At 36.8% G+C, this 27,731-nt stretch overlaps 5 protein-coding genes across 8 annotated transcripts; 1 reads left to right on the top strand and 4 right to left on the bottom strand.

Annotated features, from left to right (window-relative positions):
* Positions 1-253: 253 nt before the first annotated feature.
* On the bottom strand, positions 254-2,909 carry LOC125208360 (uncharacterized). Its single transcript, XM_048107953.2, has 4 exons — positions 2,433-2,909; positions 1,859-2,008; positions 1,292-1,612; positions 254-791 (listed from the first exon to the last, which is right to left on the bottom strand). Exons 1-4 carry the CDS (start codon positions 2,817-2,819, stop codon positions 378-380), a joined length of 1,272 nt encoding a protein of 423 aa, XP_047963910.1. The 5' UTR covers positions 2,820-2,909; the 3' UTR covers positions 254-377.
* A 3,371-nt stretch (positions 2,910-6,280) lies between these two features.
* LOC148923016 (PHD finger protein ALFIN-LIKE 4-like) lies at positions 6,281-10,117 on the bottom strand. 2 transcript variants are annotated; one of them, XM_089061197.1, is made up of 6 exons: positions 9,779-10,117; positions 9,666-9,698; positions 9,351-9,510; positions 8,204-8,432; positions 7,663-7,795; positions 6,281-6,871 (listed from the first exon to the last, which is right to left on the bottom strand). In XM_089061197.1, the coding sequence occupies exons 3-6, from the start codon at positions 9,355-9,357 to the stop codon at positions 6,623-6,625; spliced, it is 618 nt and encodes a 205-aa protein (XP_088917323.1). In that variant the 5' UTR covers positions 9,358-9,510; positions 9,666-9,698; positions 9,779-10,117; the 3' UTR covers positions 6,281-6,622. The 2 variants fall into 2 exon arrangements, with proteins under 2 accessions (XP_088917323.1, XP_088917322.1); XM_089061196.1 differs by lacking the exon at positions 9,351-9,510 and having other exon boundaries at positions 9,779-10,116.
* A 949-nt stretch (positions 10,118-11,066) lies between these two features.
* On the bottom strand, positions 11,067-16,427 carry LOC125189755 (developmentally-regulated G protein 1). Of its 2 annotated transcripts, none has more exons than XM_089061822.1 (12): positions 16,287-16,427; positions 15,960-16,047; positions 15,772-15,839; positions 15,545-15,621; positions 15,223-15,403; positions 15,029-15,085; positions 14,240-14,314; positions 13,814-13,933; positions 12,342-12,512; positions 12,077-12,190; positions 11,816-11,986; positions 11,067-11,519 (listed from the first exon to the last, which is right to left on the bottom strand). In XM_089061822.1, exons 2-12 carry the CDS (start codon positions 16,027-16,029, stop codon positions 11,424-11,426), a joined length of 1,200 nt encoding a protein of 399 aa, XP_088917948.1. In that variant the 5' UTR covers positions 16,030-16,047; positions 16,287-16,427; the 3' UTR covers positions 11,067-11,423. The 2 variants fall into 2 exon arrangements, with proteins under 2 accessions (XP_088917948.1, XP_088917949.1); XM_089061823.1 differs by lacking the exon at positions 16,287-16,427 and adding an exon at positions 16,243-16,262.
* A 2,834-nt stretch (positions 16,428-19,261) lies between these two features.
* On the top strand, positions 19,262-22,546 carry LOC125187430 (NAD(P)-binding Rossmann-fold superfamily protein). 2 transcript variants are annotated; one of them, XM_048084023.2, is made up of 10 exons: positions 19,262-19,484; positions 20,041-20,124; positions 20,210-20,268; positions 20,395-20,490; positions 20,581-20,658; positions 20,721-20,783; positions 20,869-21,042; positions 21,140-21,235; positions 21,330-21,446; positions 22,304-22,546. In XM_048084023.2, exons 1-9 carry the CDS (start codon positions 19,319-19,321, stop codon positions 21,399-21,401), a joined length of 888 nt encoding a protein of 295 aa, XP_047939980.1. In that variant the 5' UTR covers positions 19,262-19,318; the 3' UTR covers positions 21,402-21,446; positions 22,304-22,546. The 2 variants fall into 2 exon arrangements, with proteins under 2 accessions (XP_047939980.1, XP_047939979.1); XM_048084022.2 differs by having other exon boundaries at positions 19,263-19,484; positions 22,345-22,546.
* A 327-nt stretch (positions 22,547-22,873) lies between these two features.
* Positions 22,874-24,505, bottom strand: LOC125190648 (limonoid 7-O-acetyltransferse-like). Its single transcript, XM_048087998.2, has one exon. It carries the CDS (start codon positions 24,332-24,334, stop codon positions 23,021-23,023), a length of 1,314 nt encoding a protein of 437 aa, XP_047943955.2. The 5' UTR covers positions 24,335-24,505; the 3' UTR covers positions 22,874-23,020.
* Between the last annotated feature and the right edge of the window lie 3,226 nt (positions 24,506-27,731).

Raw genomic sequence — 27,731 nt, 5'->3', positions numbered from 1 at the left:
GGAAAGAAGGATAAAGTAGAAAATATGTTTCCAATTTTAATAATTGGTCATCTTAATTGGGACAAACTAAAAAGGAAAGTGTGTCATCTTTAACGGGACGGAGGGAATACGTCCTCACAATTTCACTTTAGCTAGATATTACTTCATGCTCATGGCTGTCTAAAGTACTTTATAGCCATGAGATCATCGACACTACCGAGGAATATTTAGTGTATAAAGTTAAAAAGTTCATAGTATAAATCAAAAGGGAAGCAAGTCGAAACTGAGAGTTAGTTATAAAAAATACCGTTTAAACTGTAAATTTGCACCGTCTAAGAGTAATTTCACAGACAAACAAACACAGCAAGAATGGTTTTGCTTAGAATGTGATCATATATCTACTTTTGCCTTTTCCTCTTGATCTTGATCGTCTGGAAGGTCAGCGGGAGAGGGAGGGTCGCGACCAGAGACATGTTTTCACGAACAAACTTGCAGCCCAAGGACTCGTAGTGAGTTCTCAGTGTCAAAGGGTTCATCCGGAGATCCCTGGCGATGTCTGAAGGGTCAGACCGAAAATCATCAGCAAAGAGGGAGAGCACCAGAACGTAGCTTATAAGCAGATCCTGTTTATCTTGAGGAAGTCGTTTATCCGTAGTGGAAGCGAACATGGTGGAGAATTTCTGAGATAAGATGCTAGGCAATCTGTGAAACTTTGCAGACGACACCCCATCCATAGAGTGTCGGTCCTTGAATCGTATGAGATGAGTGATGTATGACAAAATTCCAGCCATCCTCCTTCTACTTGACTCATTCTACAAATTTCAGAGGCAGAAGCAAAATAGCTCAGACTCAACACACTGAAGTCCACGATAACATGTTGAGATATCTTATAAGCTAGAGAAAAAGGATTGTGACCATGTCAATTAACACAGCAGAACTAGCAGTCAAAAGCATGGTACATTAATCAGCAGATACAGGAATGAGCAAGAACCTCGGGTTGTTGGTATCACAAATTGGAATCACGAGGAATAATGACTAACAAGTTGTATTCATGAGGAAATAATCATGAAACAAAACCCTTTATTTAAATATCAAAGTTTCATATAAACAGGTAACTGACATGGTTTTCAAGTTTATATAGAATGCCAACAGTTTTTAGCAAATGAACAAAAACTCGAGAATTTAAAGTAATAAGCTGATAGTCATGTAGGCAGTTAACCATGAGAAGGAATAATACCATGTTGAAGGAAAATCAATTGCAGCACAGCCAAACAATAAAACAGGGAACTTCAATCATCTTATGAATTCTAACCTTAATCTTTTGCAATGACTGAGCTCGATTGAGAACAAAACTTGGGTAAACATCTTGGGCCAATTCTGATCCACCATGCAACTTGTCAAAAATGTCTTGAAGGTAATCCCACTCCCCTTTTAGAATGATCTTGTCAAGTGGATAGGCCATCTCTACCTCATTGGCATCCAAATTATGTGGAGGGATATTACGAGCATTAGCAGTTGAAGGGACTGCTTCCACCAGTGCCTCCATGTTCACTTTGATCCCCTCCAATTTTTGTTCCATACCTTCTTGCGCTCCTACATCTTCTGTTCTACGTAAGGTTACGCGTTTCTCATCCTGAGAGTAAAGGAGTGCTACATATTAGAAGTGAACTAAATCAAAGACTGCACCCCGTTTCCCACTATTTTTGTGATTGATTCTCTTTCAGGAAATAAAAGAAAAGGATGCACGTAATTCTCAAGTTAGGCCAGCCCTGTATAGCATATGTAAAAAGCTTTACCTACAAACTACTAACACAGACGTGGACTGAGATTTCATAAACACATCCATATTATCCAACTTCCACCCAAAAAAAATGCATACCCTTCTTATATTTTTCTTCGTTGAATACATGCGTGTGGCATTCATGAATTTCTCGGACCTCTCTTCATATGTATCTGCTTCCTTTTCCGCATCTCGTGATTCATTTTCAGGCTGCTCCACCCCATGGACCTTTGGTTCCAACCTGAATATCTGCAGTCACACAATAAAAGGCTTCAATATATTGATTCCAGAGACAAATAAAACAGCCTCTGCAGTTTTTCCTCTTTGCACTCAAACATCACCAAAAGAAACAACATATTCAAAATGGAATCAGAAATCAATATCAAGGGGCATCAAAATCGTGAATAATTCGTTCATTCACTTAAAAACCAAGTCGAAAAACATCAAATTTAAGAAGAATCAGAACCTTCAACTACAAGGGCAAAAAAAAACAGGAGTTCGATTTTTTTGTTGTAAAGCCACAAATTGAAAAAAAAAAATCAACAAATAAAACAGATATTCCACCACAAACACGCACAAGCTGAAAAAAAAAAAACACCAAATTGGAATAAGAAATTCTAATAACAAAATCAGCGAAAACTGAGTTGGTTTCAGCCACGCACAAACACAATACCTTATTAGCAGCAATAGGAACCATCTTCAGCACTCCGGTGTTCTTGTCCAACACGCCAAGAGCATAATTGCAGATCTGCGGTGTCCTAGCTTCGCCGGAATAGCTCGTTCCTACAAAATTGACAGCGGAACCGCCGACTCCTACCACCACCTCCAATCTAGGGTTTTTGGGATTTCGTTTGGCATTCTTGTACACCTTCACGCTAGAGACTCTGGATTGCGAGTTGGATTCCTCCGAATTCTTCAACGGGTCAAATCCGGAAGGAAAATATCCGATTACTGGCGAGATTTTCTTCTCTGGGTTTTCGGGAATTTCCTTGATTTTCACATTCATAGTTTCCAATTGCTTTCCGATTTCTTCGCTCACCTTCTTCTCTTTCTTCCCCATGATTCGACCAGCGATTTTCAGGACTTGTGCTAAACCCTAATTTAACACCGTGGCAGATTTAGGGGTTTTGAGGCTTTATATTGTCCATCTCCAAACCACATTTTTTTCACAATTAAATACTCATGCGAAGCTTACTATCCGATATAATAATAATAATAATAATAATAATAATAATAATAATAATAAATAATGTAGAAAATAACTAGTTTTTTAATAATTAAATTAATTGAATATATGAATAAGGCCGGTATTCCAAAAAGTAGCACATACCACTAGGGCACACCACAAGGGCAATTAAACTAGGATCAGTGCAAAAGGCAAAAGCTTAAGAGATATATCGAAACCGTGTCAGGATAATGCTACTCACAAACCCAAAGAGGAAACGGTCGGACTTCGTTAAAACCTTTTAGAACAAAAACCCAAAGAGAAAAAAGATCCCAAAGAGAAAAAAGAGTACTCAGGTGAGTAGCATTATTGAACTTGCAAAGATTCTAAAACTGACATTAAGAATCCAATGTTGCTTCCATCATTCCTTCTAACTTCTCCAGCAAACGTCGTAAGACTAGATCATGGGGATAACGTGAGTGGAGTAAGCTATACGTGGTGGATTTAACTTGAAAGACAAGTCTAGCCACGTCAAAAGGCTTCCCATCATAGATAAGAGCAATCCATCTTGCTTTCTGCACGATGGCAGATCCATCTTTATCTCTTGCCATCCACTTAATAGCACTCTTGATAGTAGTGGCTCGCTCTTGATGGCAGATCCATCTCGCTTTCTGCATGATGGCAGATCCATCTTTATCTCTTGCCATCCACTTGATAACACCCTTGATAGTAGTGGCTCGCTCTTCGACGCAGGCCAATCTGAAATCTGACCTCCTCCCAAACTTTCTTCGTTTCATGACACTTGAAGAAGAGATGCTCAACCCATTCCTCCTTGCAATGCACGAATTGCACATGTTTGATCGATGGATACCTTGTTGATAGTATCATTATTCTTCCTTGGAGAGCAAGCTAGGAAGTGAACGAATGCCTCGGCAGGATGAGGTATTTACACAAAAATTTCGACCAAAGTCGTCGTTCACCCTCTGGTTTAAACTAGTTATATGCTTCTTGTGTTCCATTTGGTCGACAGATTAACGACTTATTCTTTTGAACACTTTAGCAGCATATCATCATAACATGTTTACTGTTTCACACTAGGTCTTCATTCCCTAAAATATAAACTATTGAAACGACAAGAGTCGTAATACACATTTGATAAGTAAGTGAGATTTAAAAAAAAAAAGGATAAAGTAAGAGAGATGAAGAGAACAAACAGTGGAAATAGTGTTTGTGTGGATTGTGGGGTTCACATCCTAAAATAGAAAGTTTAGAAAGTTTCTATTTTAAGGGACGACCCAAAATGAAAATAATTTCTATTTTTAAGGGACGGAAGTAGTAATAATATCTATATGGAGTAAATAACGCGTTACTTAGAAGGTTGAATATTTTATTGCAAAAACTTTATTTTCTTTTTACTACTCCATATTTAATTTTTTTTTTCTTTCTTTATTCTTTTTCATTTAACTTCAAAACATTTACTTCCTCTGTTTCTAAAAATAATTTTTTTTTCCTTTTATGTCTGTTTCTTAAAAATAGAAACTTTCCATTTTAGAAATTAATTCCATAATCCACTAATATTAATTTTGCTATCTTTATTCTTCATCTCTTTTACTTTATCCATATTCTCTTTTTTTTTTTCTTATTTTACCAATCTTGCATTAAAAAAACATGTGTCATCTCAAAAGGTTCCTGTATTTTTTAAGAAACAGAATATTTCTTAATCTTTGCACCAAAAAGAACTACTCCAACCAGGGGCGGAGGGAGGGTGGGGCCAGGGGGGCCCATGGTCCCCCCACTAATTTTTTAAAAAACCTAGGGGTATTTTAGTAATTTCACATTAATTATAATTTATAATATATATAATATTAAAGATAGATTTCAGCAAAATTATACTCCCCCTGTCCACGAATATAAGTCTCGTTTTTTCTATTTTAGTCCGTCGGCGAATAGGAGTCCCGGTTCATTTTTACCTGGTAATAGGGTCTCACCTTCCACTAACTCATTCCTCTCACATTTCATTTAAAACTAATATATACAAGTGAGACCCTTATTCCACTAACTTTTTTCCACCACTTTTCTTAACATTTCTTAAAACCCATGCCACCCATAAATATGACTCCTAATGGCGGACGGAGGGAGTACTCTATAAATCGTTTCCTTTTAATTAGTTTTCTCCTTCTGCCGCCATTCTACTCCTTCTTTAGTGTAATCTGAAATCTAGTTATATAAAACTAGGTATATTTTAAAACTCAAATATAATTCAATTGATTTTTCCGCATGTGTTGTTTTTTGTTTGGCTGCAACAGTTATATAAATTGAAACCTAAATAATCATATTCAAGCTCTAAATTGGTACACATAAAATTCAAATAGGAAGAAAGAAGATAGGTTATGTAATTCAATGGCTACGGCGGTTCTGTGTTGGAATTCTTTAACCCCTATTTTTAATTTGATGTGTATGTATTAATAGTTTTATATTATTTGATTTGTGACAGCAACATTTTAGATTTGAGCATATTGTATATTTTGTTTACTCTTTATTCTTTTAGTTGTAAAGCATAAAATGAACTTTATTTTTTTTTTGTATGATTTATATTTTGCAAACTTAATCAGTGTTGACTATTTTTGTAGGTATATGGATCGTTATTTCAAGAAACTTACTTCCGTTAATTCTTCATCAGTTGAATGATTGCTTAGTTCCTTATATGGAAAAGGATGTGTTTGTTAAAGTTACCAATGAAACTATTATGCAGCAATTTCAGAAGATGAAAAATAGAAGACAAAAATGTATGATGTAATTGCATTTAACTTTACATTTTGAACCTTATAATTTAATTTATGTAATTTTTTTAAAATTTAATTTTGGACCCCCCGTCATGAAATTTCTGGCTACGCCTATGACTCCAACTAAGATGCAACAGAGAAATTAGAATTTTTCAATAATACCAAATTTAAATAAAATTTCAGTATAACATTTCAATACTAATATTACACCGATTTTCAATAGGTTGTACTGAAACCCGTACTTTTTACAGCCTATAGAATTTCACTACGGTATATCGAATATCATATACCGAAATCTTATTTCATATAGCAATATATAATTGGTAAGATATGAAAATTCGACATATACTGTATAATTAATACATAAGGGCAATAAAAATCAATGTATACCACTATACCTTCAAGGAAGACCACTGTTTCATTAAAACTTTGTCTTCCCAACTAATTCGACGTATTTACATGACATGTCACATCATTAGCTACACAACACGAGCCTACGGTGCGACTGAAATTAACTTAGATGTGCATTTAAATTACCTACTATGGTTGACTAAAATATCCGAGATTCGAAAATCCAATCCGAATCAAATCAAAATATAAATTTCAATTCGAATTTTCTGTTCGGTTCGATCCTTTTACATTATAACTTATTTTCACAGCAAACATTTAAAAGCCATATCAAGCCCAAGAAAAGCTAATAAAATCCCATTAAAGAGAAGCATGATAATCCAACAAAATCAGGGGAGGGGACTACAGCTGAATCTAACAATAGATAATACTATTTCAAGAGAGAACCAGCAGCCACAAAGTCTGCATTGACATTCACAGGTTAAAGCACCAAATGTAATACTTGAATTCGAACCTAGGCGGTAGCCGGAATTCTTAGAAGTCGAGTTGAGAGATCAGCATTCCATCTCAAGGCCGGGGTCTCTTGTTGCTGCATGATGGGCACTTGTATTGCTTGATTTGCTCGGCTTTGGCAGGAGTAATCTTGACACACTTGCCATGAAACCACTTCTCACATATGTCGCAGCATATCCAGAACTCGTCTGATGCATAGTTATCCCCACAGGCGCCGCACAATGTCTCCCCATGTTCATCATCTTCTTCCTCATCCAGTTCCTCCTCCTCCTCGTCTTTTGGCTGTGGCTTTGAAACTTTAACCTGAGAGTAGGTTATACTTTTCATCAGCATGAGCAAATCGATACCATCAAGAATTTCAACGATAGAAATAGGGGAATCAAGCCCATATGTACTTGCATTTAGTGGTACTTTCTCCGTTCCATAGTAGTTGAGCCATTTCTTTCCAACATGGAGATTAAGAAAAAGGTGTGTAATGTATTAAATAAAAAGATAATAAAGTAGGGGAGAGGAAAAAGTAGAGATAATAAAGTAGGGGAGAGGGAAAAGTAAGAGTGGGAAAATGTGTTACTTTTTACTAAAAAAACGAAATGACTCTACTACTATGGAACGCCCAAAATAGAAAAATGATTCTACAACTATGGAACCGAGGGAGTGTCATTTATCATTTAAGTCTAGAACTATGCCATTGTCCACCTCCACAAACTAGAGACCTCATTTTTACAGATGAAAGTTCAGCGATCCAATTCACCAAAAAGAAAGTAGTAAAGATTTTAGAGACCTAAAATGTACTTCATTCTGAAAAAAGAAACGTTCTTGGGAAGGTGTATTGCAGTAGAAGAATGTGATTTCTAAACTGCCAAGTTAAGACTACCTGAGGAGCAAGTCTATAAAAATATTGCTCATTCACATAAGGAGCATATAAAAATGGATATGCATAGAAAAACTAATAGGGCCTATCAGATTATGGTGAATTTTGGATTGATAATATGTAAATAATCTTTTGCTTTCCTTTCCCTCTATGGTGCCCTCTATGGTGGTGCCAGGGATGAGGAAAAAGAACAGAAGTAGAAACCAAGAATCATAGACAGTACCGGCTTAGAATTTGACTTGGATTTGCTGCTGCTGTTTGAGACTGGAGATTTCTCTTTCTGTAGTTTTTTGGCTGCCCCCGTCACAACTTCAAATACAGTAGGAAGTTCATTGATCATGCTGAATAGCCGCTTCCTGCACAAATGACAAGCATTATATAAGCTTAATGTCTGATGGAAGCTTAAGCTAGCTATATTGAAAAACTACACATCATAAAATAGAACAGACAATTGGTATACAAGCTGGGAGTTACCATCTAGAACATTATGTCCTAATTCCAAACCAATCGGAAACCTAAACGTATAATAAAGCCAGGAAAATGCAGAGGAGAACCAGAACCAGTTACTCCCAATGATCAAAGTTTTGCATAAACTAAGTCATGATGCTATGTAAAGGCTATTTACTAAGCAGGAAATTGCATGCTAAGTTGCTAATATTGAAAATAAGCCACTGCTGCTGTTTGTCTTAAGATTAGACATTGCTAAGCATTGGTTAGTAAGTCTTAAGCAAGAAATGAAAAGGCAGAAAGAGCATTAGGTGTACCTGTCAGCTTTATCAATGCTAAATCTAGCACCAAAATAAAAGGCAACCGAGAGCAGCCAGGAGTCGCTGTGGACGGCAATAAGAGCTAGCCAGTCTTTTTCTTGCATCCCATCTCTAGCAAAGTTGATGCCCAGAGCAGGCTCGGGTAGTTCAGGAGGTACCTCTTCAACAGGCAAATTGACCTCCCACTCCCCATGAGGATGTCCATATAGGCATAAATTCTCCCTCTCTGTGAAGCAAGCAACGGGCAGAATCAATACAGGCAGCAGCGAGCAAAACTAAATAAGATATTGTTAAAACTAACCATGCCTAGAATACGTAAAAGAGCATTCTAAGATGGGCATATTTGGAAACTACCATGCTTCGTATAAACAGAAACAACCATACCTAGAATAAGTAAAAGAACATTCTAAGATAGGCATATTTGGAAATTCCCATGCTTCCTATAAACAGAAACAACCTAATCATTTACAGGTAACCGGCCCTCATTTGTAGACAAAATTAAATGAGACCTGTGGCTATAGTAGTTATTACATGATGGGCAAGACATTTTCAAAAGACCTATACAATGATCTATCTGATACAATACAAGAATTACTCAGATAACATTTTACTACTTTAATAGCACCAATCAGAGGTTTACAGAAAAGATAAAAGGCATCGAAGTTAAAAGTAAAACAAAAGTAAATTGCGAGAGAAAGAATCATGTGACTGTGTGACACCAAAGAAGTTTCTTGACATGAACCAATATATTTCAGATACAATGAACATATCAGACCAAAATCAAGCAACTCAATTTAGCAGAATACAATTGCATCCTACAAATACAAAAATCAAAACCTAGAATACACAGGGAAGACATTAAAAAAGTAATTTTCAGTTCAATCCAACAATAGGGTAATGAGGAGCAACACGAGAAATCCTGCAACAACCAACATATATACAAATCAGAACAAGACAAATGTCTAGCCAAAACTGGTGCCACTTATTAAAATATGCCCATGTCGAAAACAGCTGAAGACAAAAGTAATAGCATACAAATGCAATCAGATTACATAACACATCAGAAAACAGCTGAAGACAATTCTTGTAGTAAAAAATATTTATCCAATAGACATACATCAAACAAATTGTAAAAAAAACAAACCTAGCATATATACTTTCCAAAACACACCAACTGCAACCTTAAGCCTACGATGGAAGCCATGATGACAGAAATTCCCAATGCTAATAACAAAATTCCAGTCTCAACAGATTATAAACAGATGCCACAGTAAAAGTAACATCTTTAGTTACACAAGCAGTTCCTGAAATTCCGCAAGACCAGAAACACAACAATCATTAATGCTAAGCATCCACAATTTTTTAATTTAAAAAAATAAAAAAAACACTTCGCAGTAAAATACAAAATTAGGAAACAATAGAAACCGAGCAGCGCTAGAATTTAAAATGTCGAGACTACCAGGATCACACTGCTGGTAAAATTCTTCAACATCTGCAGAAACAACAGACAAACCGAGAAATTAGCAGCCAAATTAAAAGGGGTGAAAAAGTAAACAAATTACAATCGCACACCTGTCGTAAGGGCTTTAACAAGCGCAACTCTTCGACCCTTGAAATCCTTGAAAACTTCCTCAACAGATCGAGGATACAACCTTGCCGCCATTTATAACCTTTTTGGTCTTACTGAACTCAAATTTAAGGTAAACAAAATCCGATTATTGCGCTGAATAAAGTCTACTGGATCGAGAAATCGAAGTAGAGAGGGTGCTTGCTTTGTAGAGCTCGAATTAACGAGGGATCAAAGTGATTGGATTTGCAGGGTTTCACTCTACCAGATCGAAAATTGGAAGCTTCATTTCTAGAGAGAGAAAGAAACGGACTTCAACTAACGAAGTTGAATGGCTGATGTGTCCGACAATCTTCGTATTTATTTCCCTTTGCATTTTATATATATTTTTTAATTAATTGACTTCGAGTCCTATTTTTTAAATTTTAAATATTTCCACAATGATGAGTATATAAAAACGAAATATGTACTACAACAATTTTTCAGTATTCTTCGGATTTGATTCAATATTTTGGTAGTCCATGACCCTAACCAAAGGTCAAACAACCTCTTACCAATATTTGAAGCAAGGAATCATTTCATGCCAAATTCAAATAAGTTGAGAAGAAAAAGTGAGTATTTTATCACAGGAGAATCTTTTAAAAAAAAATTATAGGAGAACGAAGATAATTTTATATTTGTGCGTTCTTACAAATATTACATTAGCATTTTAAGTTAATTTTCTCAAAATACAATATTCGATTTTGAAGATAAATTTTAAAATTCTTCTTAGAATGTCGTTCGAACTTTTCATTTTTCACATAAATCTTAATTTTCATTAGCAGCATTGATTTGAATTGTAATCAAAATTCAACTGGATTCTAGAATTCATAAATGATAAAACTCAATAAATATGAAATGAAGGGAAGAAATTGTCTCAAAATTAGGGCACGGGTAGCTTTTCTGTCTGTGGACAACCATAGACCTTGCTAATCCCAAATAGAGAAGATTCAGAATTTGGTATTTTAAATTGGACGACCTCTTGGATTTAAATTCTGTATTTCAGAATATAGAATCGAGGCACGCGAACTCTTTGTTTTAGGAGATTTTTACATTTTTTATACTACTATTAAACAGTAAATATATTCCCACTAAACAGAGATTTTTACATTTTTTATACTACTATTAAACAGTAAATATATTCCCACTAAACAGAGATTTTTACATTTTTTATACTACTATTAAACAGTAAATATATTCCCACTAAACAACATTTATCGACATATCAATGACGATCAAATTATAACAACACAATAACACAAGAGGACTTCGGCTCATATTACTAAAATTCATCCAAGTATGAAGCTCAATATGTATCTATAACACCGAAAGGAAACAACATAAACCTAAATATAAAGATAAACTCGTACAACATATTGTCACCTTAGGTCTTGTACATTATAGCAGACATCAACACAAAAGTCACAATTATCGAAGTCTTGAGCGATGACGAATGGCTATTTTGATTCACAGGTGGAGAAAATCGCAATCTAGATTTAGCTTCACCGGGGCATTGCAAGAAAGTCTTTGGGATTCCCTCCAATATGTATACAATCATCTGCCTCCGACATAGGTAGAAGGGATTTGTAGAGGTTACTCACCGGTACCACTTCATGTCTTCAAAGGAGCCTTTTTTTCTCGGTCAGAAATACGAGCAGGACCTGTCGTGTGTGATTTAAATCGCCCTCTACCTCCATCTTCTTTCTCCTGCATTAGGCAGTCGGTGTTCCATGTGTTGGTTCAGAAACAGAAGGTCGAGACCAGCATTACAATTAATAAAAGGGATGATACCGAACAATGAACAAACCAACATCTACTACATATATATGTTTACAAGTTATTGTGGATTACTCCAGGTTTGATGAAAAATGCTATTTTAATTTTTAACTGCCCAACAAAATTTTATCTTTCGTCTATTATCTTACCAATAATTGAGGATAACACATTATGATCGTGTTCATCAAGAACAGCGAGAAGAGGCAAGAATGGAAAAGCTCAAGTACCTTTTTCTTAACCACTTGTACTACATCTTCATCATTAAGAACGTGACTTAGGCCACAATGCTGAGGGTAGTGTCTTGCACTTGTGCCCCACACCAACACATACTTCACTTCCTTTACCAGGCTCCGATGAAGGTAATTACAAAAATCTTCAACAGTGCAGCCACCTCTACCCTGAAATAAAAATCCAATCGTTGTGGGAAAACATAAACAAAAAAACTAGCAGCCAAAAATCAGAACTGTAAAAGATACTAAGAGACATACAGCAGAAAGGACACATGGGTCTGTAAAATCTGGTTGCTGGCCTTGAGGCTTTGTATATATTCTAACAAGACCCATCTCTTCCCACATTCTTGCAAGCAGTCTATCTAGATTGAGCTGTTGGAACATAACCACACATCGTTTAGCAAGCAAAAAGAAAATTATTTGAGGCCACGTGCTAGTGTTTATCAGTGCCCCATCAAATTCTTTTACAGAAAAATATGAATGGTAGATGGAATTGGACAGGTATACAGGAACAAACAAATACCTTCAGATTGCAACTAATGACAATTGAATTGGGTTGTCGAGCTAATCTGTCCACGTCATCAATACCAATGACGTCTATTTTGTTGTAGACATAAACACACTTTATGTACTTGCGGTTGCCCTCAATGACATCTATCAAATCATCCACAGTTGCATCTTCACGAAACAAAACCTTGTGAAATTGAAGTAGAAAAGAATTGTCAACATTTCTCAGCCCTATTACATATAGTTCAACCGTCAACCCGTCAACCGTTATCATTTTTCATACTTCCTCCGTCCCATAAAAATAGGGACTTTGGCAATGGCACGGATTTTAATGCAAAATTGGTGAAGTATGAGAGAGAGAGAAAGAAAAAGTGATTGGAGTTTTCTTAGTGGAGAGTGGGGTCCACCTCATAAGAGAGAAAAAACTTGCCAAAAATGGAAGTGGGCTAATTTTGCGGGTCACCCCAAAATGGAAAAAGAAGACTATTTTTGTGGGCTGAAGGGAGTATATCATAAGTCATAACACAAAACCAAAACAGAGCTAGCAATATGAGACAGCTCGCAGCTGAAACACAAACCATGAAGAGGAGATTCTCCTACAAGGATATTCCAGCCGAGTTCTTGTGGTTCATGTTTAAGCAGTTCTAATCTGTGTTTACTAATTGGTGGTCATGTGCTAAGGCATTATTTGTATTATATTTATCTTTTCCATATGACAATTCTGTGCTATCACAAGTCAAGTTGTACTCATAGTCCTAGCTAATAGAAGCTAAAAGAAAATCAGCGCTTTTAGAAGAGCAAATTCACAGATTTTCGATGAAATAAAATGTAAATTTATCTACAAGCTAAGGTCTCTCCAATAGATAAAGTAACTTGTAATGTGATAATACATCACGCAGATGTACAAAACAAAATTATATTTGCTCTAAACTAAGAAAACAATGACATTCAGGCATGCATATCTCCACGTAAACCGTCATTGAATGTGAAAGGAAAATAAAGCTCTAATTAATCCACAGACAAAGAAACTTTTCAGTTTGTTAGAGGGTGAGAAAGAGAGAGAAATTAGGGCATGTTGGTTTCTGGCAATGTTATCAAATAGCGGATATGGCGGCGCCATGGCGCTATGGCATGGCGTTCGGTGGTGGAAACGCCATAGGACCATGGCGCTACCATAGCACCGCCATATCCGCCATTTGACAACATTGCGTGTGTACTGCATTTAGGAATGGGGCAGTATGCAAGAAACATGGATGTTAGAGTTGTATTTTATGCTTTATTAATTGTTTTAAGAGTTTTAGATGATATTTTGTATTATTTTCTAATTTTTGAATTATATATAAGTACTATTATTTTATTAATTTAATTATTGACCGCCATATCCGATATAATAATACGCCATATCCCTGTGGCGGTTTTTAGGCGAACCGCCATAAGCCGCCGTACGAGATTGATAACATTGGTTTCTGGTTGGGGAGTAGTAGTTACCTCAGCATTGTGAATCTTGTACTCATGTAATATTTGATAGCAGAGCTTCTCATCAACATGAGTCAAGGGTAATGTACTATTGAAAGAAATTCCTCCAGTCTTCTTCTTTTTGAAGTAGATCTGTCATCAAGAAGTACCACAAACATCACTTATGAGACAAGCTAGAAGTCAAAACATTGAGGAAATGCCTCACTCTTCTTCCAAGAAAAGATTTATTCAATTACAGTTCTTGTCTGGATAGAGGCTAGTCATTTAGCAAGACTAGGTAGTCTAGAATCATGGCTATGAGTACAGAATGTTAAAGCTTTATCCTTCCCTAAAGGATCGGCGGACAAGGCCTAAAAGTGTACGGATAAGATCTAAGTAGTGCTTGCAAATAAATGCTAGAACCAGAGATACAAAGGAGAAAGCTCGAAAATACATTACTTGCGGTGGAGTTTTGTTTAAACGCAGGCCAACTGCTTCCAATTCCTTTGTTAGGATTTGCCGATGCCCTTCACTCTAGATTTTGAAGGACAAAAGAAGAAATTAGATCCAAAGATAGATGAATGATATCTTATATAACTACTAATTACTCACAACAAAATCAAATTACCACAAAGTCTTCAATTTCAGTATTTCACCAAGCCAGAAATGCTAAACAAAAGTGCAAAACACGATCGTAAATTAAGAAAAGGAGCAAGTTCAGACAAAATATACAGGCTACTAGCAATGCCAGAAAAAAATTATCTTTTTTCTATACACCAAAGAAATATAGGACGCACAATGTATGTAAGCCACTAAGCCCCCGAAGATAGAGGGTTCAATAGTGTTACAAAAACCAAGCAAGCAAATAATTATGTCAATAATTTACTTTGTAGAATCATATAATGCAGAAACCTGAAAAGCCATCAACAGCAGTCATTAAATATCAGCATGGAATTAATACTGCTTTAATGACATTTTTCTTATCCATATACTCCATGTATTTTGTGTCTAAATTAATCATCAAGCTATGCAATGTGTTCAAAATATTATAAGACTATAAGAGATCACAATAAATGATCGATTGAAGGTGGGAAAACTCCATTATTGAGGGCAAGCAAACAATTATTTTAACAGTGAAAGCATCACACAAAAATTTCAATGCAGACGACTCTGAGATAAGTGCAGTTAAAAAATTTCATAGAAAAATATAGAACTATCCAAGGAGCAGTTGATACAGCTAGGACTTACTTTAGAGGCATCGAGAACCATCAATACAAGATCTGATGATTTAGCGACCGCAATAACCTGACAAACAAGAAGTTTATCGTCATTTTTACAGAACCCGATAAATCTCCCTCTTCCACAGGAAAAGTGCACCACATGCATGTCCCATTCTGTCTCACTAGGCATCAAATAACAGAGTTCACTGTATATATCATTACCTGCCTACCACGACCCTTTCCTTCAGATGCACCTTCGATAATTCCAGGAAGATCAAGCAGCTGAATTTTTGTGTCGTTATAGTGAATAATACCCGGAATACAGGTAAGCGTGGTGAACTCATACGATGCAGCTTCTGAATGTGTTCCCGTCAACATAGTCAAAAGTGTGGATTTACCAACACTAAACAAGAAAAAATAAATAAATTAAGCATGTCCTTTAAAATTAAAAATGTATGGAAGTTAAAAGGGATAATTTAAGATAACCTAACAATAAAAAAGAATGACATGGCAGTTAATCTTAATTCTTCAATGCATAACCAACCTGGGAAAACCTATCAGTGCAACACGGCCATGACCGTATTTTGAAACTTCAAACCCCTCACCACCTCCACTAGCTCCCTGACCCACCACCGAAGAATTATCAGAATACAAGTGACTAGCAAAAGGCATAGTAACACTTAGAAAATAGCAGTTGGTATAAAAATACATGCAAATGAAACAATGGTATGATTCCTTTTATTTTTTCACCCCCACAAAAAAAAATCATACTTTTGGAGGCTCCAACAGTTGTGTCCTCAGCTTTGCTATCTTAGCCTTGAGCTGGCCCAAATGATATTCTGAGAAAATCAGTTGCACACAGAATGTCAGCATCAAAATTAAATAGAGAACAAAACCAACTCAGCTCCTTGCACAAAGCTTAGTTACATATTCAGAGAAGGATCAGGTATGTAATTCACCTGTGGCTTTATTTTTCTGAGTCCGAGCCATCTCGAATTCAATTTCCTTAATCTTTTCTATGATCCCCATCTTTCCTTGATTAATTACCTGAAAACAATTAACATCATCAACAACATTCTCGCAATCAGTTGAGTATTGCTGCATCAATAAACTAATACCTAATTGGAGGATTTCAAGTATAAATGAGCACAAACAAACACTGTCCGAAATGCTTAAGCTCAGATTAGTTGTTCGATGCAAAAATAAACAACCTATTGGAATCTAGAATTCTCCTCGATATACCTGATATATCAATCCAACTCACAAATAGATAATCAAAATGTTACCTAGAGAGAAATGGGAGAGGGAGAGGACGGCTGTAGGGCTTAACCGGAGTGAAGAGAGGAATTCGCAGGTGGTTTACTCAATATCGTAGCCTTGATAAAAGCGAGAGATGCAGTTAACTTAATGTGGGCTACAAAAGGCCCATATATGTGGCCCATGTTCTGAAACCAGGACTATCCAACCATTCGTCGTCCGCCATTAATTATATAAGTGGTTTCGGTACGAATTTTAAAAAATACTCGCATACTAGCACTCTTTTATTTTTAGTCGGTTTCATAAAAGCATATAGTTTTTAGAGTAAAGACTAAAACTGGTCCTGAACATATGATCATTTTACGAATTTAGTCATAAACTTTATCTTTTTTTATTTTTTGGTCCTGCACATTTCAAATCGGATCACAATTGGTCCTCCGTCAATAGTTCCGTTAATTTTATAACAGTCAACGGATTTAACCCAATTTTGACCAAATTAGACTTTTAATTCTGATTTTTCACTCCCTAATTAATTCCTAATTACTTCTAAAACTCAGATATTCCTCTGCGATGTTGTCGCTGTCGAATTGATGCTCGGAGGCTGCGGCAGCGGAGGCTTTGTAAATGGCGGATTGAAACACTTCAAACAACAAGGCATAAATGGCCCCGACTACAGCCCGATCTTCGGGAACACGGCGGCGGTGCGGCGGTGGCTAATTGTCGTGGCGGAGTAGGCGCCGATCCCCCGCATCACACACGACATTTGCCATCGCGTTATGCCGCATTACTGGAAGTGGTCAACTCTCTACGGGAAGAATTCCGTGTATTGGTTTGGGTGGAGACCTAGATTAGCAGTGGGCAATCCCAAATTGATCAAAGAGATTTTGATGAATAGCAACGGCGGTTTTCAAAATTAGGGAATAATTAGAAACATAGAAACATCTGAAATCAGAAAATCAGGCTCTACTTGCTGATGTGACGAAGAGTGAGTGTGATTCTTCTTCTATTCTGGCCAAAAAAAATAGGGAATAATTAGGGAGTAAAAAATCAGAATTAAATATCTAATTTGGTCAAAATTGGATTAAACCTGTTGACTGTTATAAAATTAACGGAACTATTAACGGATGACCAATTGTGATCCGATTTGAAATGTGCATGACAAAAAAATCAAAAAGATAAAGTTTAGGACCAAAATCGTAAAACGACCATATGTTCAGGACCAGTTTTGGCCTTTACTCTAGTTTTTAATTTCGAATACTTTTTTCTTTCTAATGAGTTGAAACTCATTCTGCATTTATTTTAATTACTTTTCCTTTTTACACCTTTCTTACTCTACCAATTACTCCTTCCGTCCTAATAAATATGCAACATTTGGTTTCCAGCACATGATTTTATACAGTGGTGTTTTGTGAGTTAATGAAGAGAGAAGAAAAAGTAGAGAGAGCGTTTTTCCCATTCTACGAAACATTTCATTTTTACTGGAACAACATAAAGAGGAAAACGTTTCATTTCTAATGGGATAGAGGGAGTATAAAATACATGCTCAATTTTGTGGGATGGAAGGAGTAAGAAACAAAGTAGATGAAATATGAATTCTTCTTATGTATACTCACTCTATCCAGCATAAGTGAACTGTATTATTTTATGGGATAAGTGGAATATTTCCTTCGTAACGATAATTAACTATCTTGTCTCTATTACTTTATCCTCTTATATCTCGTACTTTATTTATCCTTTTACTTTATTATCTTTCTTTTCCTATTTATTATCTTTCTTACTTTAGTACAATTCAGAATATTACATACTACTCCCTACCTCATTCAAGATATCCATATTCTTGAGCGACAGTACGAGTTATTAGGTGGAGTAAGTAGAGAGAAATATATACTCCCTTCGTCCGCTATTAGGAGTTCCGGTTGAATATTTTAATCAGTCCATCATTAGAAATTCTGGATCAAACGTAGGCTGACTCCACCTTCCAATAACTCATCGTTCTCATCTTTTATTATAAATTTATATAAAAATTTGATCTCATATTCCAGTTATCTTTCCCATCCACTCTAAACTAACGCCTAATTAGAGCATCCGCAATGGTGCGGATGTCCCTCCGCCCTTCCCGTCGGACTTCCCAAATATACCTCTTGCCACGTCATAAGGACTTCCCACTGCACAATCCGAACTTCCCATAACCCTTCCCGCGTGGACTTTCCGCAATAAAAAAAATTCACAAATATGCAATTTACGTTACGGAATTAAAGTTTCGACACGAATACGGACGGGGAAAATACAACAACTTCATTAAAAAAAATACTCCCTCCGTCCCATAAAAGTTGAGTCGTATTCCTTTTTAGTCCGTCCCAACAAAGTTGAGTCATTTCCTTTTTTAACAAAAGACATAACATCTAATCACTCTTACTTTATTCCATCATTTACTTTACTCTCTCTTATCTTTCCTACTTTTTTCATCTTTCCTATTTATTTAATATAAATTCTTAATCTCCGTGCCCAAAAGTTTTGTCTCAACTTTTATGGGTCGGAGGGAGTACATAATTAAATAAAATTATGAAAGTTCTTATCGTTCTCCATTTATTATCTTCAACAGAAATGAAATTTATAGAGAGAAACTAATTAACACAAATGGTGCGAGTGAAATGAAGTTCAACGAGCCGTATGTATAGAGTTTAAAAAAAATTGAAAAAATCAGGAAGTCCTCGCAGGAAGTTCGCGACTCGCCATAATGGCGGACGTCCCGTCGCCCTTCCACATGACCTTCCGCCGATGACCGCGCCCCTCCTGTGTCCTTAAGGGACGTTCGCGTCCGTCCCTCGCCGCTCCAATGGCGGACGTCCCGCACGCCCTTCCCAGAAGCCTCTCCGATGTCCGACTAGAAGGCGCCATTGCGGATGCAATTATGACTTAGCAGTTTTGACATTGGAAAAATTCTATAAACAATCGATCGTAAAGCGGGCCCCACTCTACACTCCAAAATTAGAACGAATGGACGGAACGCAGATAAGTGGGAAAGTGCAAAGCAATCAAACAGCTGAATTGAATTCCATCAATGGCGGGTTCAGCTTCAGTTCTCTCTCTCTCACCCCTCTACTGCAACCGCGCTTTCCATAATGCCAAACCCTCTTCCTCTTCCCAAAATCGCCTATTATCATTTACCTGCTTCTCGTCCAAGAAGAAGCTCGGCTTCACGGACCAGATTCTCGATTACATTGAAGGTTATTACCTTTTTTGCCTTGTGTTTTTTTCATTATAAGAATTCGACTCTATTTCACTTATTTGATTCATTCAATTCCAAAATTCATTTGCTGAAAATGTAATATATTGTGTGGCTGAACTCTGAAGGGTTTCGTTTCTATTGATTTTGTGAAAGCCTATATGAAAAATAAATCAAGCTTGGTGTTGATATTTGATTAAATTCAACTAATTTGGTAAATAACGATGAAAGTTAGCTTAAATGGCAGTGTTTCTTGCTAGATTTGGTCATATGCGGTATTTTAGAGGGTTTTTTGTAAGCTAATTTGATTGGTAATGAACCAAGTACCAGCATAGTTTGAAACTGTGACGAGCGTTGAATCAAGCTTGAATTGATAGTTTATTGATCGAATAACCAGTTTATTGATTCTTCTTGATTCGGAATCTAATCGAACAGGCTCAGACATAATTGTTAAAGACTGATAAAAGTTCAAACGAGCTTGAAATGGTAGCGTGCGCAAACGAATGATTCGTTTACAACCCTACCCGCTGAGTGAGAAGTGTTTGTTTCACATGTAGGTGGACCAAAGTTGAGGAAATGGTATGGGGCACCTGATATTCTTGAGAAAGATGGAGATGAACCAAATGAAGATGAGGCTTCAGGTCTTATATATTTAACATATTTATTGATTTTGTTAATCTTTTGTTGTTGATTAGTGTGTTAAATCATTTTCTTATCTCGAAACAGAGGAAAATGAAGTTAGAGATGCTGTGTTAGTAACTGATGGGGACAATGAGATTGGTCAGGTGATGGTTTTATATATATGATCAGAATTTAGTAGTCTCGCTTGCATCAGGATTATGAACGTGAGCAACAGTGTACTGCTGTCATGTTTTGAAACCTTGTTGTCTGATCTATTGCTTCTGCCACAGATGATTATACTTCAGCTAATCGTCAAAAGACTTCGAGTAAAAGCACTTGTGAAGGACAAGCGTGTTGCCATGGAAGCATTTGGCGCTTATGTTGAGGTAAAAAGTGTTCTCCTTACAAATTACTCGTTGGTCAGTCGTTTAATTCACTTTGCTGTCGAAATCTGATACACAAAGCTTGGTTTGAAGTCTTTGGCTGGAGATCCAAAGGAGAAGATCTTCCTCAAGAAGGCCTTAAGAGGCGTTCGTGCAGTTATATGCCCAGTTGTACGTACGTCTCCCACATCGTGTTTTACTTCTTCAATGCATTTATTGATATAAATTTATAGGAAGGAAGCTTGTACAACATTGATGGCTGGAAAGGCGTGCAGAATGTGATCTTGTTGTCTAAGGTATCACAAATTTCGGACATGAATCTAGCTCTGCAACCTCAACAAACTCACATTGCTGATGTTGTGAGTGTGTGAAGGTTTTCAGTTGTCCGTTTATAGGGAGTTGAGCGGCATTCAAGCGATCATGAACAGCAACGCCAGGAAACTAGCTAAGGAAGATGAGGATACGGTGAAGGCCTCTGGTGTCCCCTATACCATCATCAGAACTGGGGTCCTGAAAAATACACCTGGGGGGCAACAAGGTTTCTGCTTTGATGAGGTATTTCGATTTCGTTAGGGTCTTGCACGCATAATCGTCAAAGCATGTATACGAATTCATTGGAATTTTCTGGATTGACGAGAAAATATGGAGACAGGGTTGTGCATCAAAGGGAAGTCTTAGCAAAGAAGATGCTGCCTTTATTTGTGTAGAGGCATTAGACAATGCCCCTCAGAATGGATTGCTATTTGAGGTTTGGAAATACAACTAATCCTCTCTCTTATCCTATTTTCATTACTCCTGTTGTTCTTTTGTTCTAAATCGGAGTTTGTTTGGTCATGCATCAGGTTGTTAACGGCGACGAGAAGGTTTCCGACTGGAAAAAATGTTTTGCTGATTTGATAGAAAGATCAACATAGGAGCTCGAAATCCAAATCCAACGGTTCGAGACTGGTCGACACCAGGTTCTAATCCGACCTTATTTGACTGCGTTTGTGCTATTATTTGTACGAGTTTAAAATATATGTCCAATTTTTAAAATAGAGAATTACCCTCCAATCGATTCAAACTGTATGATCAAAATCCATCATTAAAGAATCTAGTGAATGGGTATACCTCTTAAATCAAATGAACATTAGCTTTTTATCCAAGATTCTATTTCGTATGCTTCTGTCTGCAAAACAATAAAGTTAAGACACATCAACTAGGACAAAACACTAGTCAATAGTCTAATACAGTTCTTCACAATCAAGTTGTAGTTTATTGTGCGAACAATTGCAGTCAACCAACATCGATCCAAATTAGCGTGACAAAACATCACAATATACTATTTCACATGCTTCTTAAAACATCCACAACAATGTCACTAAAAATTTAGTACAACTAACCACAATATCACTAAAAATTGTCTCCTCCCTTAACTATTCACGAGTCCCACATTTTTATTTTATTTTCATTTCTTTTATATTGGTTATCACAATTTAATTTAAAAGTGATTTTAATTAAACTTTAAAATTACACTCCATCTGTCCTGTTAAAAATGAAACGTTTTTCTTTTTAGTTGTTCCACTAAAAATGAAACGTTTCTAAAAATAGAAAAAATACTCTCTCTACTTTTTTTTCTCTTTGTTACTTTATTCTCTCTTCATTAACTCACAAAACAACACTACATAAAATCTCGTGTCAAAAATCAAATGTTTCATATTTAATGGGACGGAAAGAGTATTTTACTAGAAATCAGAATGTGCATTATTCAAATCCTAAACCTACATTTTACTGGAAGGGAAAATAACATAATCTAAAGTTTAATTACTCTATGTAGCGACCAAAGTTTGCTCAAATGTTTTCGACTGGATCGTGTAGGAGTACCATGTGAGTGGCGGCGTTACGAGATGACTACCGACGATATAGATGTTCTCGGAATGGTGTCAGCGACACCATGTATTTGTGTAAAGATACTTAGGGTTGATGTGAAGCATTAACTGTATTGACTCTACATCAACAACTGTAAAATATAAGCATTAATTGTTACTCCTCTGTCTCATTATAAGTGATACGTTTTTCATTTTGGAATGTTTCACTCTAAATGACACATTTCTTAAAATAGAAATATCACTATGTCTACTTTATTCTCTCTCCACTTAACTCACAAAACAACACTACATAAAATATAATGTCAAATAAGAAATGCTCAACTTAGAATATGACAGATGGAGTATAATTTTTGTTCGAGTTGCATGCCGATGTGATCATGTGAGACTGAGATCGTGATTTGTTCGAACATCTATAAATTTGGCATTTCATATAGTATAGTAATTTTACACGTGAGCATAAATCTGACTATAATTTGGCAAATGGACAAAACTTGCCTACATTCAATAAAGTCTACATCTTAAAAATAAAACAACCTTAAATTTTTGGGTCAATTATGTAAACTTTCGAGTTGTATACATATCAACATGAGTAATAGTCACTGGGTCTACCGGTGAATCCCTTAGTCTAACAACCAAGAAAACAAAATCAAAGAAAAAGTCTTGAATTAGAGGGGGCTTGGATTCAATGAGGCAAAACTTGTGAACTCTTGATCATGCTCCAAGGCAGCCATTTCTTGCTCCTCCAGTGTCACCCAAGCTTCCATTCCATCACCACTTCTCATGTCAATCAAAACAACAAGATTCATAAAATACGACCCGCTTGTATCAATGCTACTAACCCAAACCGGCTTCCCCCACCCAAAATCGACATCATAGAACCCTAATTTGCACCAGCTCGAAAACCCTAAATGGTGCACATTCTCACTTCCCACTTGTTCAATCTCTTTTATGCACTCGAGAATCATTTTCGATCCCTTTTCACCTCCTAACTTCTTCACACACTCTCCATCCACAACGGATATCGACCTCCTCACTTTATCCACCAGCGCAGGAAGCCCCAAATCACCCCCACCTCCACACATTGCACTTGCTATCCACATCAAGTTGCCAAGAGACTCTTGTGAGAAATTTGGGACTGCCCTTTTCCTTAGATTAACCAAATGTGTGAGTAGAGAAGGCTCATTCTTGGCACCACATCTCTCAGCATACGCAGCCATTGCATGTTTCCATATGAAGCCAGAGACGGCCTCCACCCGTGTAGGACTACTGCCACCCACGCCAGTCGCTCTATGCTTGAGCAAGGCCAACGACGCGCTACCAAACACAAATCTACTAGTAACAAACTTCCCCTTCTTAAACAAAGAACCCCACATCATCATTGATGCATCCCTGAGCCACGAGCCATCGACATGGAAGAGGCGAGAGGCGGAGAAATCAGGAGAGAACGAGTGTTTCTCGTTAGCAGCAGGAGCATTAGCCCAACACTTGAGGAAGAAACTCAACGCAGCTCCATCAACAACTCTATGAGATATACACACACCAAGAGCAATCCCACCACACTCGAATTCAGTGGCTTGCACGTTGGTCGTGGAGAGCCCCGCGTTGGTCAGCCCGCACGGGAGGAACTGCGCTATCTGTTTGAGATCAGGGCGCTTGAGAAAATCATTCAAACTGCAGTTTGCTCTTGCTTTGGTGAAGCAAGCACCTTGATCATCGCAGTCGATGGAGAGCTCGTCTGCTTTGATCGTTCCTGCAAGTGGGAAGAAGCGCGTTAATGTTTCCGAGAGCGATTTCTTGAGCAGATCGACTTGAAAAGAGGTGGCGATGCCGTCGTGATTTGGGAAGAAGATGACAATGGGAGCATAGGCAGCTGGAATGAGCTGATCCAACAGGTTGAGTTTGTAGTTTCTGAGGTGGTTTGGAGTTGGAGAAGAAGGCTTGATCATCTCCATGGATATAATCTCGACGTTCATGATCATGATTGATTGATGGAAATTTCAATGTAAAGGATAACTTCTCTATGTGTAAATGAGCAAGTGCTAGATTTCTTTTTAAGAAGAAGTGATCAAAGAAAAAGAAGCTTCACAACTTGTCTGTTATCATGAAAGAATCACTTCTTGAGAAATATGGAATCGGCCGACTTGATCAGCTTGACTTTTCCTTTGGACTACGGTTGATATTATTATTATTATTGATAATCTTAGTTTCTTGCGATTTAGTGTGGTGGTCCCATTTAATCCAACTTTGGAAAAAAATGGACAATATCTATCTTAGTCATATTGTCGATAAGATCCAAGTTTTGTGTCGTATTGTATGTGTGGGGGAAAAGTCAAGAGGTTCTAGATAAAGCCAAATCGTTTACTACCTTATTTGAGTGGGAATATGCTAACTCAATTTGATTTTATTTAATTTGATTTAGGCTTATCCTTTTCTAGATTGATTAGTCATTAAGTTTGGTTTTCACACGCTACTCCAAACGTCACGGTGAAATAATTAGCTAAGAGCATTCTTATTCGTGCTCTTAGTTAAGAGCATGGAAGTGGACTCGAACTCATTTTTACTCCTTATCCTTAGTTAAGAGCACAACACCCACATCCGTGCTCTTAGTTAAGGACAAGCTCAAGGGTCCCATCATTCTATTATTCAATTTAAACACTCCAATTATTAAAAACATTTATACATTATAAAAATACATTAAAAAATAAAAATTACATAATTAAAATCCTAAAAAATACATAATTAAAATCCTAGAAAATAAAAAAATACACAATTAAAATCCTAGAAAATAAAAAAATACATAATTAAAATCCTACAAATTAAAAATTACACACGTGGAAGACTAGTCCTCTAACCCCAATTGCCTCTTGAGACCCCGGATCATTTGCTCATGTGTCGCAAGTTGCTCCGAAGTCATCTTAGATGTATCGTTCATATAGAGTTAACCCAAGAGGGTCCACAACGTGTTGTTCGGGGGTGGAGGAGGCACAAAGGGAGCGGGAACGGGAGCGGGGGCGGGGATGGAGTCGGGGCGCGACGGCAGGTGGCCGTCGCCTTCTTCCTTCCTTGTGGTCCGCGGGAACTGCTCGGGCCAGCGTTGGGGCTATCCAAGTTAGTTCCGGCAAGCTGGGTAGCCACATCATCGGGGGCGCCGTCGGATAGGGCTACCGACCTCGACCGTTTGCTGGAGGAGCTGGAGGAGGATGCTACTATGTCGCCCTTATACTTCGGATGTAGGCGCCCCTCCTGCCAATAATCGAGGTACTTGAACGCCTTGAACTCCATGCGTTGGTAGGTCGCCAAGGCGGCAGTGATGATGTCGAGCTCGCTTGTGCCGCTCCCCGCCGACCGCTCTTCTTGGAGGTAATACCCCTGGAACTTCCCGATTGCCTCATTGCATCTAAAGAGGCAATTGCGCACCATACTATCATTGCGATAGATGGTTCCCCCCGGTCGGATTTCATTGTAAAGACGAGTGATGCGCCACCAATACGTTTCCCCGGTTTGGTTCGTGCCAGTCCTCGGATCTTCGAAGACTGCCAAGTAGGCTTTGAACATCGCCATCATCTCACCCGGAGTGTACAGGGTGCGAGTGCCACGAACAAGATTAGTAGGAGTAGGAACAGAAGTAGGATTAGGAGTATAGCTGTTGTTCCCTCCCGATTCGGGTTCGGGTGCCCACCCAAATCCGGCGGCATTTTGGTCGTCCGCCGGGTAAGGACGGTAGCCACCCGGAGCTTGCGAACCTTAGGTTTGAGGAGGGGCCGTAAATTGCATTTCCGGACTAGGGAATTCACCTGAGTCGAACCAATCGTGGTTCCAACCGCGATTGCCGTAGGGGTGAACGCCGGAGCCGGACATTGTGTAGTGTGGTGGGAATTTAGATGAGAGAATATGAGAAAAAAGATGAGAGAATGTAGATGATAGAATAGATGAGAATGTGATTTTTTTGTGTTGAAGTGGGGGTATTTATAGATGAAAATGTGAATTTTGGGGAAAAAAAAAGTTGAAAAAAAAATTAAAAGTGGGTAGAAAACGGATATAATTTTTTGGGAAGTGGGAAAATATTTTTTTTTTATTTAAAAACATTTTTTTAAATAAAGGGTTCATAATAATCTATAAATATGAAGTATATGTTTACTGTTTTGTACTTCCTCCGTTCCATAGTAATAGAGTCATTTTGCTATTTTGGTACGTTCACAGTAATAGAGTCATTTCTCTTTTAAGTAAAAGTCAACACATTTTTCCACACCTACTTTACCCTCTCTTACTTTTTTCTCTCTTTATCTCTCTACCTTTTTCATTTTCCACTTTATTCTCCTTTTACTTAACTCACCTAACACAATTTTTCTTAATCTCCGTGTCGAAAAGAAACGCCTCCATTACTATGGAACGGAAGGAGTATGAGTTTAGGATTTATAATTAAAATTAACTGCTGCATTGTTTGCACATTCAAATGAACCACATATTTTATGTGATGAGGTAATGCAACTGATCTGTTTTCCTATTAACTATAATCTAGTTGTTGTGAAGTATTGAATTCATATAATGAAGAAATAAGTTATGATAATGAAGTAATATAAAGTGAAAAATTATATTAAATGAGGTAACAAAGTATTCAAAATGAACTATCTATACTTGTGGATGATATATTGTATATTAGTTGTTGTGAAGTATTGAATTCATATAATGAAGTAATAAGTTATACAGTAGGTTTTATTACCAAAATGAAGTAATAAAATATTATAATGAAGTAAATGACTCTAAAAATGAAGTATATGTTAACTGTTTTGTATGAGTTTAGGATTTAGAAATAAAATTAACTGCTGCATTGTTTGCATATTCAAATGAACTACATATTTTATGTGATGAGGTAATGCAACTGATCTGTTTTCCTATTAACTATAATCTAGTTGTTGTGAAGTATTGAATTCATATAATGAAGTAATAAGTTATGATAATGAAGTAATATAAAGTGAAAAATTATATTAAATGAGGTAACAGAGTATTCCAAGTGAACTATCTCTAATTGTGGATGATATGTTGTATATTAGTTGTTGTGAAGTATTGAATCCATATAATGAAGTAATAAGTTATACAGTAGGTTTTATTACCAAAATGAAGTAATAAAACATTATAATGAAGTAAATGACTCTAAAAATGAAGTATATGTTAACTGTTTTGTATGAGTGTAGGATTTAGAATTAAAATTAACTGCTGCATTGTTTGCATATTAAAATGAACTACATATTTTATGTGATGAGGTCATGCAACTGATCTGTTTTCCTATTAACTATAATCTAGTTGTTGTGAAGTATTGAATTCATATAATGAAGTAATAAGTTATGATAATGAAGTAATATAAAGTGAAAAATTATA

Source organism: Salvia hispanica, chromosome 6 (assembly GCF_029641045.1).
Source record: "Salvia hispanica isolate PSC_SH4W2 chromosome 6, Shi_PSC_v1, whole genome shotgun sequence".
In the NCBI taxonomy this organism is placed as follows: Eukaryota; Viridiplantae; Streptophyta; class Magnoliopsida; order Lamiales; family Lamiaceae; genus Salvia; species Salvia hispanica.
The sequence above is the reverse complement of the archived record's forward strand: the minus strand, read 5'-3'. Positions and strand labels throughout refer to the sequence as shown.

Bases quoted from the DNA above. Each gene is read 5' to 3' on its own strand.
- LOC125208360 (XM_048107953.2), bottom strand. From the start codon at position 2,819: ATGGGGAAGAAAGAGAAGAAGGTGAGCGAAGAAATCGGAAAGCAATTG. The intron at 1,613-1,858 runs GTATGCATTTTT...CTTTACTCTCAG, and splicing joins CGAAGAAAAATATAAGAAGG to GATGAGAAACGCGTAACCTT. The intron at 792-1,291 runs GTTAGAATTCAT...TGAAATTTGTAG, and splicing joins AGTCATTGCAAAAGATTAAG to AATGAGTCAAGTAGAAGGAG.
- LOC125190648 (XM_048087998.2), bottom strand. From the start codon at position 24,334: ATGATCATGAACGTCGAGATTATATCCATGGAGATGATCAAGCCTTCT.
- LOC125187430 (XM_048084023.2), top strand. From the start codon at position 19,319: ATGGCGGGTTCAGCTTCAGTTCTCTCTCTCTCACCCCTCTACTGCAAC. The intron at 19,485-20,040 runs GTTATTACCTTT...TTTCACATGTAG, and splicing joins GATTCTCGATTACATTGAAG to GTGGACCAAAGTTGAGGAAA. The intron at 20,784-20,868 runs GTATCACAAATT...GAAGGTTTTCAG, and splicing joins ATGTGATCTTGTTGTCTAAG to TTGTCCGTTTATAGGGAGTT.
- LOC125189755 (XM_089061822.1), bottom strand. From the start codon at position 16,029: ATGGGGATCATAGAAAAGATTAAGGAAATTGAATTCGAGATGGCTCGG. The intron at 12,513-13,813 runs GTAACTACTACT...CAATTTCACAAG, and splicing joins ACAAGATTCACAATGCTGAG to GTTTTGTTTCGTGAAGATGC. The intron at 12,191-12,341 runs GTATTTGTTTGT...ATGTTCCAACAG, and splicing joins TCATTAGTTGCAATCTGAAG to CTCAATCTAGATAGACTGCT.
- LOC148923016 (XM_089061196.1), bottom strand. From the start codon at position 9,869: ATGGCGGCAAGGTTGTATCCTCGATCTGTTGAGGAAGTTTTCAAGGAT. The intron at 8,433-9,665 runs GTAGTCTCGACA...CTTGCTTCACAG, and splicing joins TTACCAGCAGTGTGATCCTG to AGAGGGAGAATTTATGCCTA. The intron at 7,796-8,203 runs GTACACCTAATG...TCATTTGTGCAG, and splicing joins AGCATTGATAAAGCTGACAG to GAAGCGGCTATTCAGCATGA.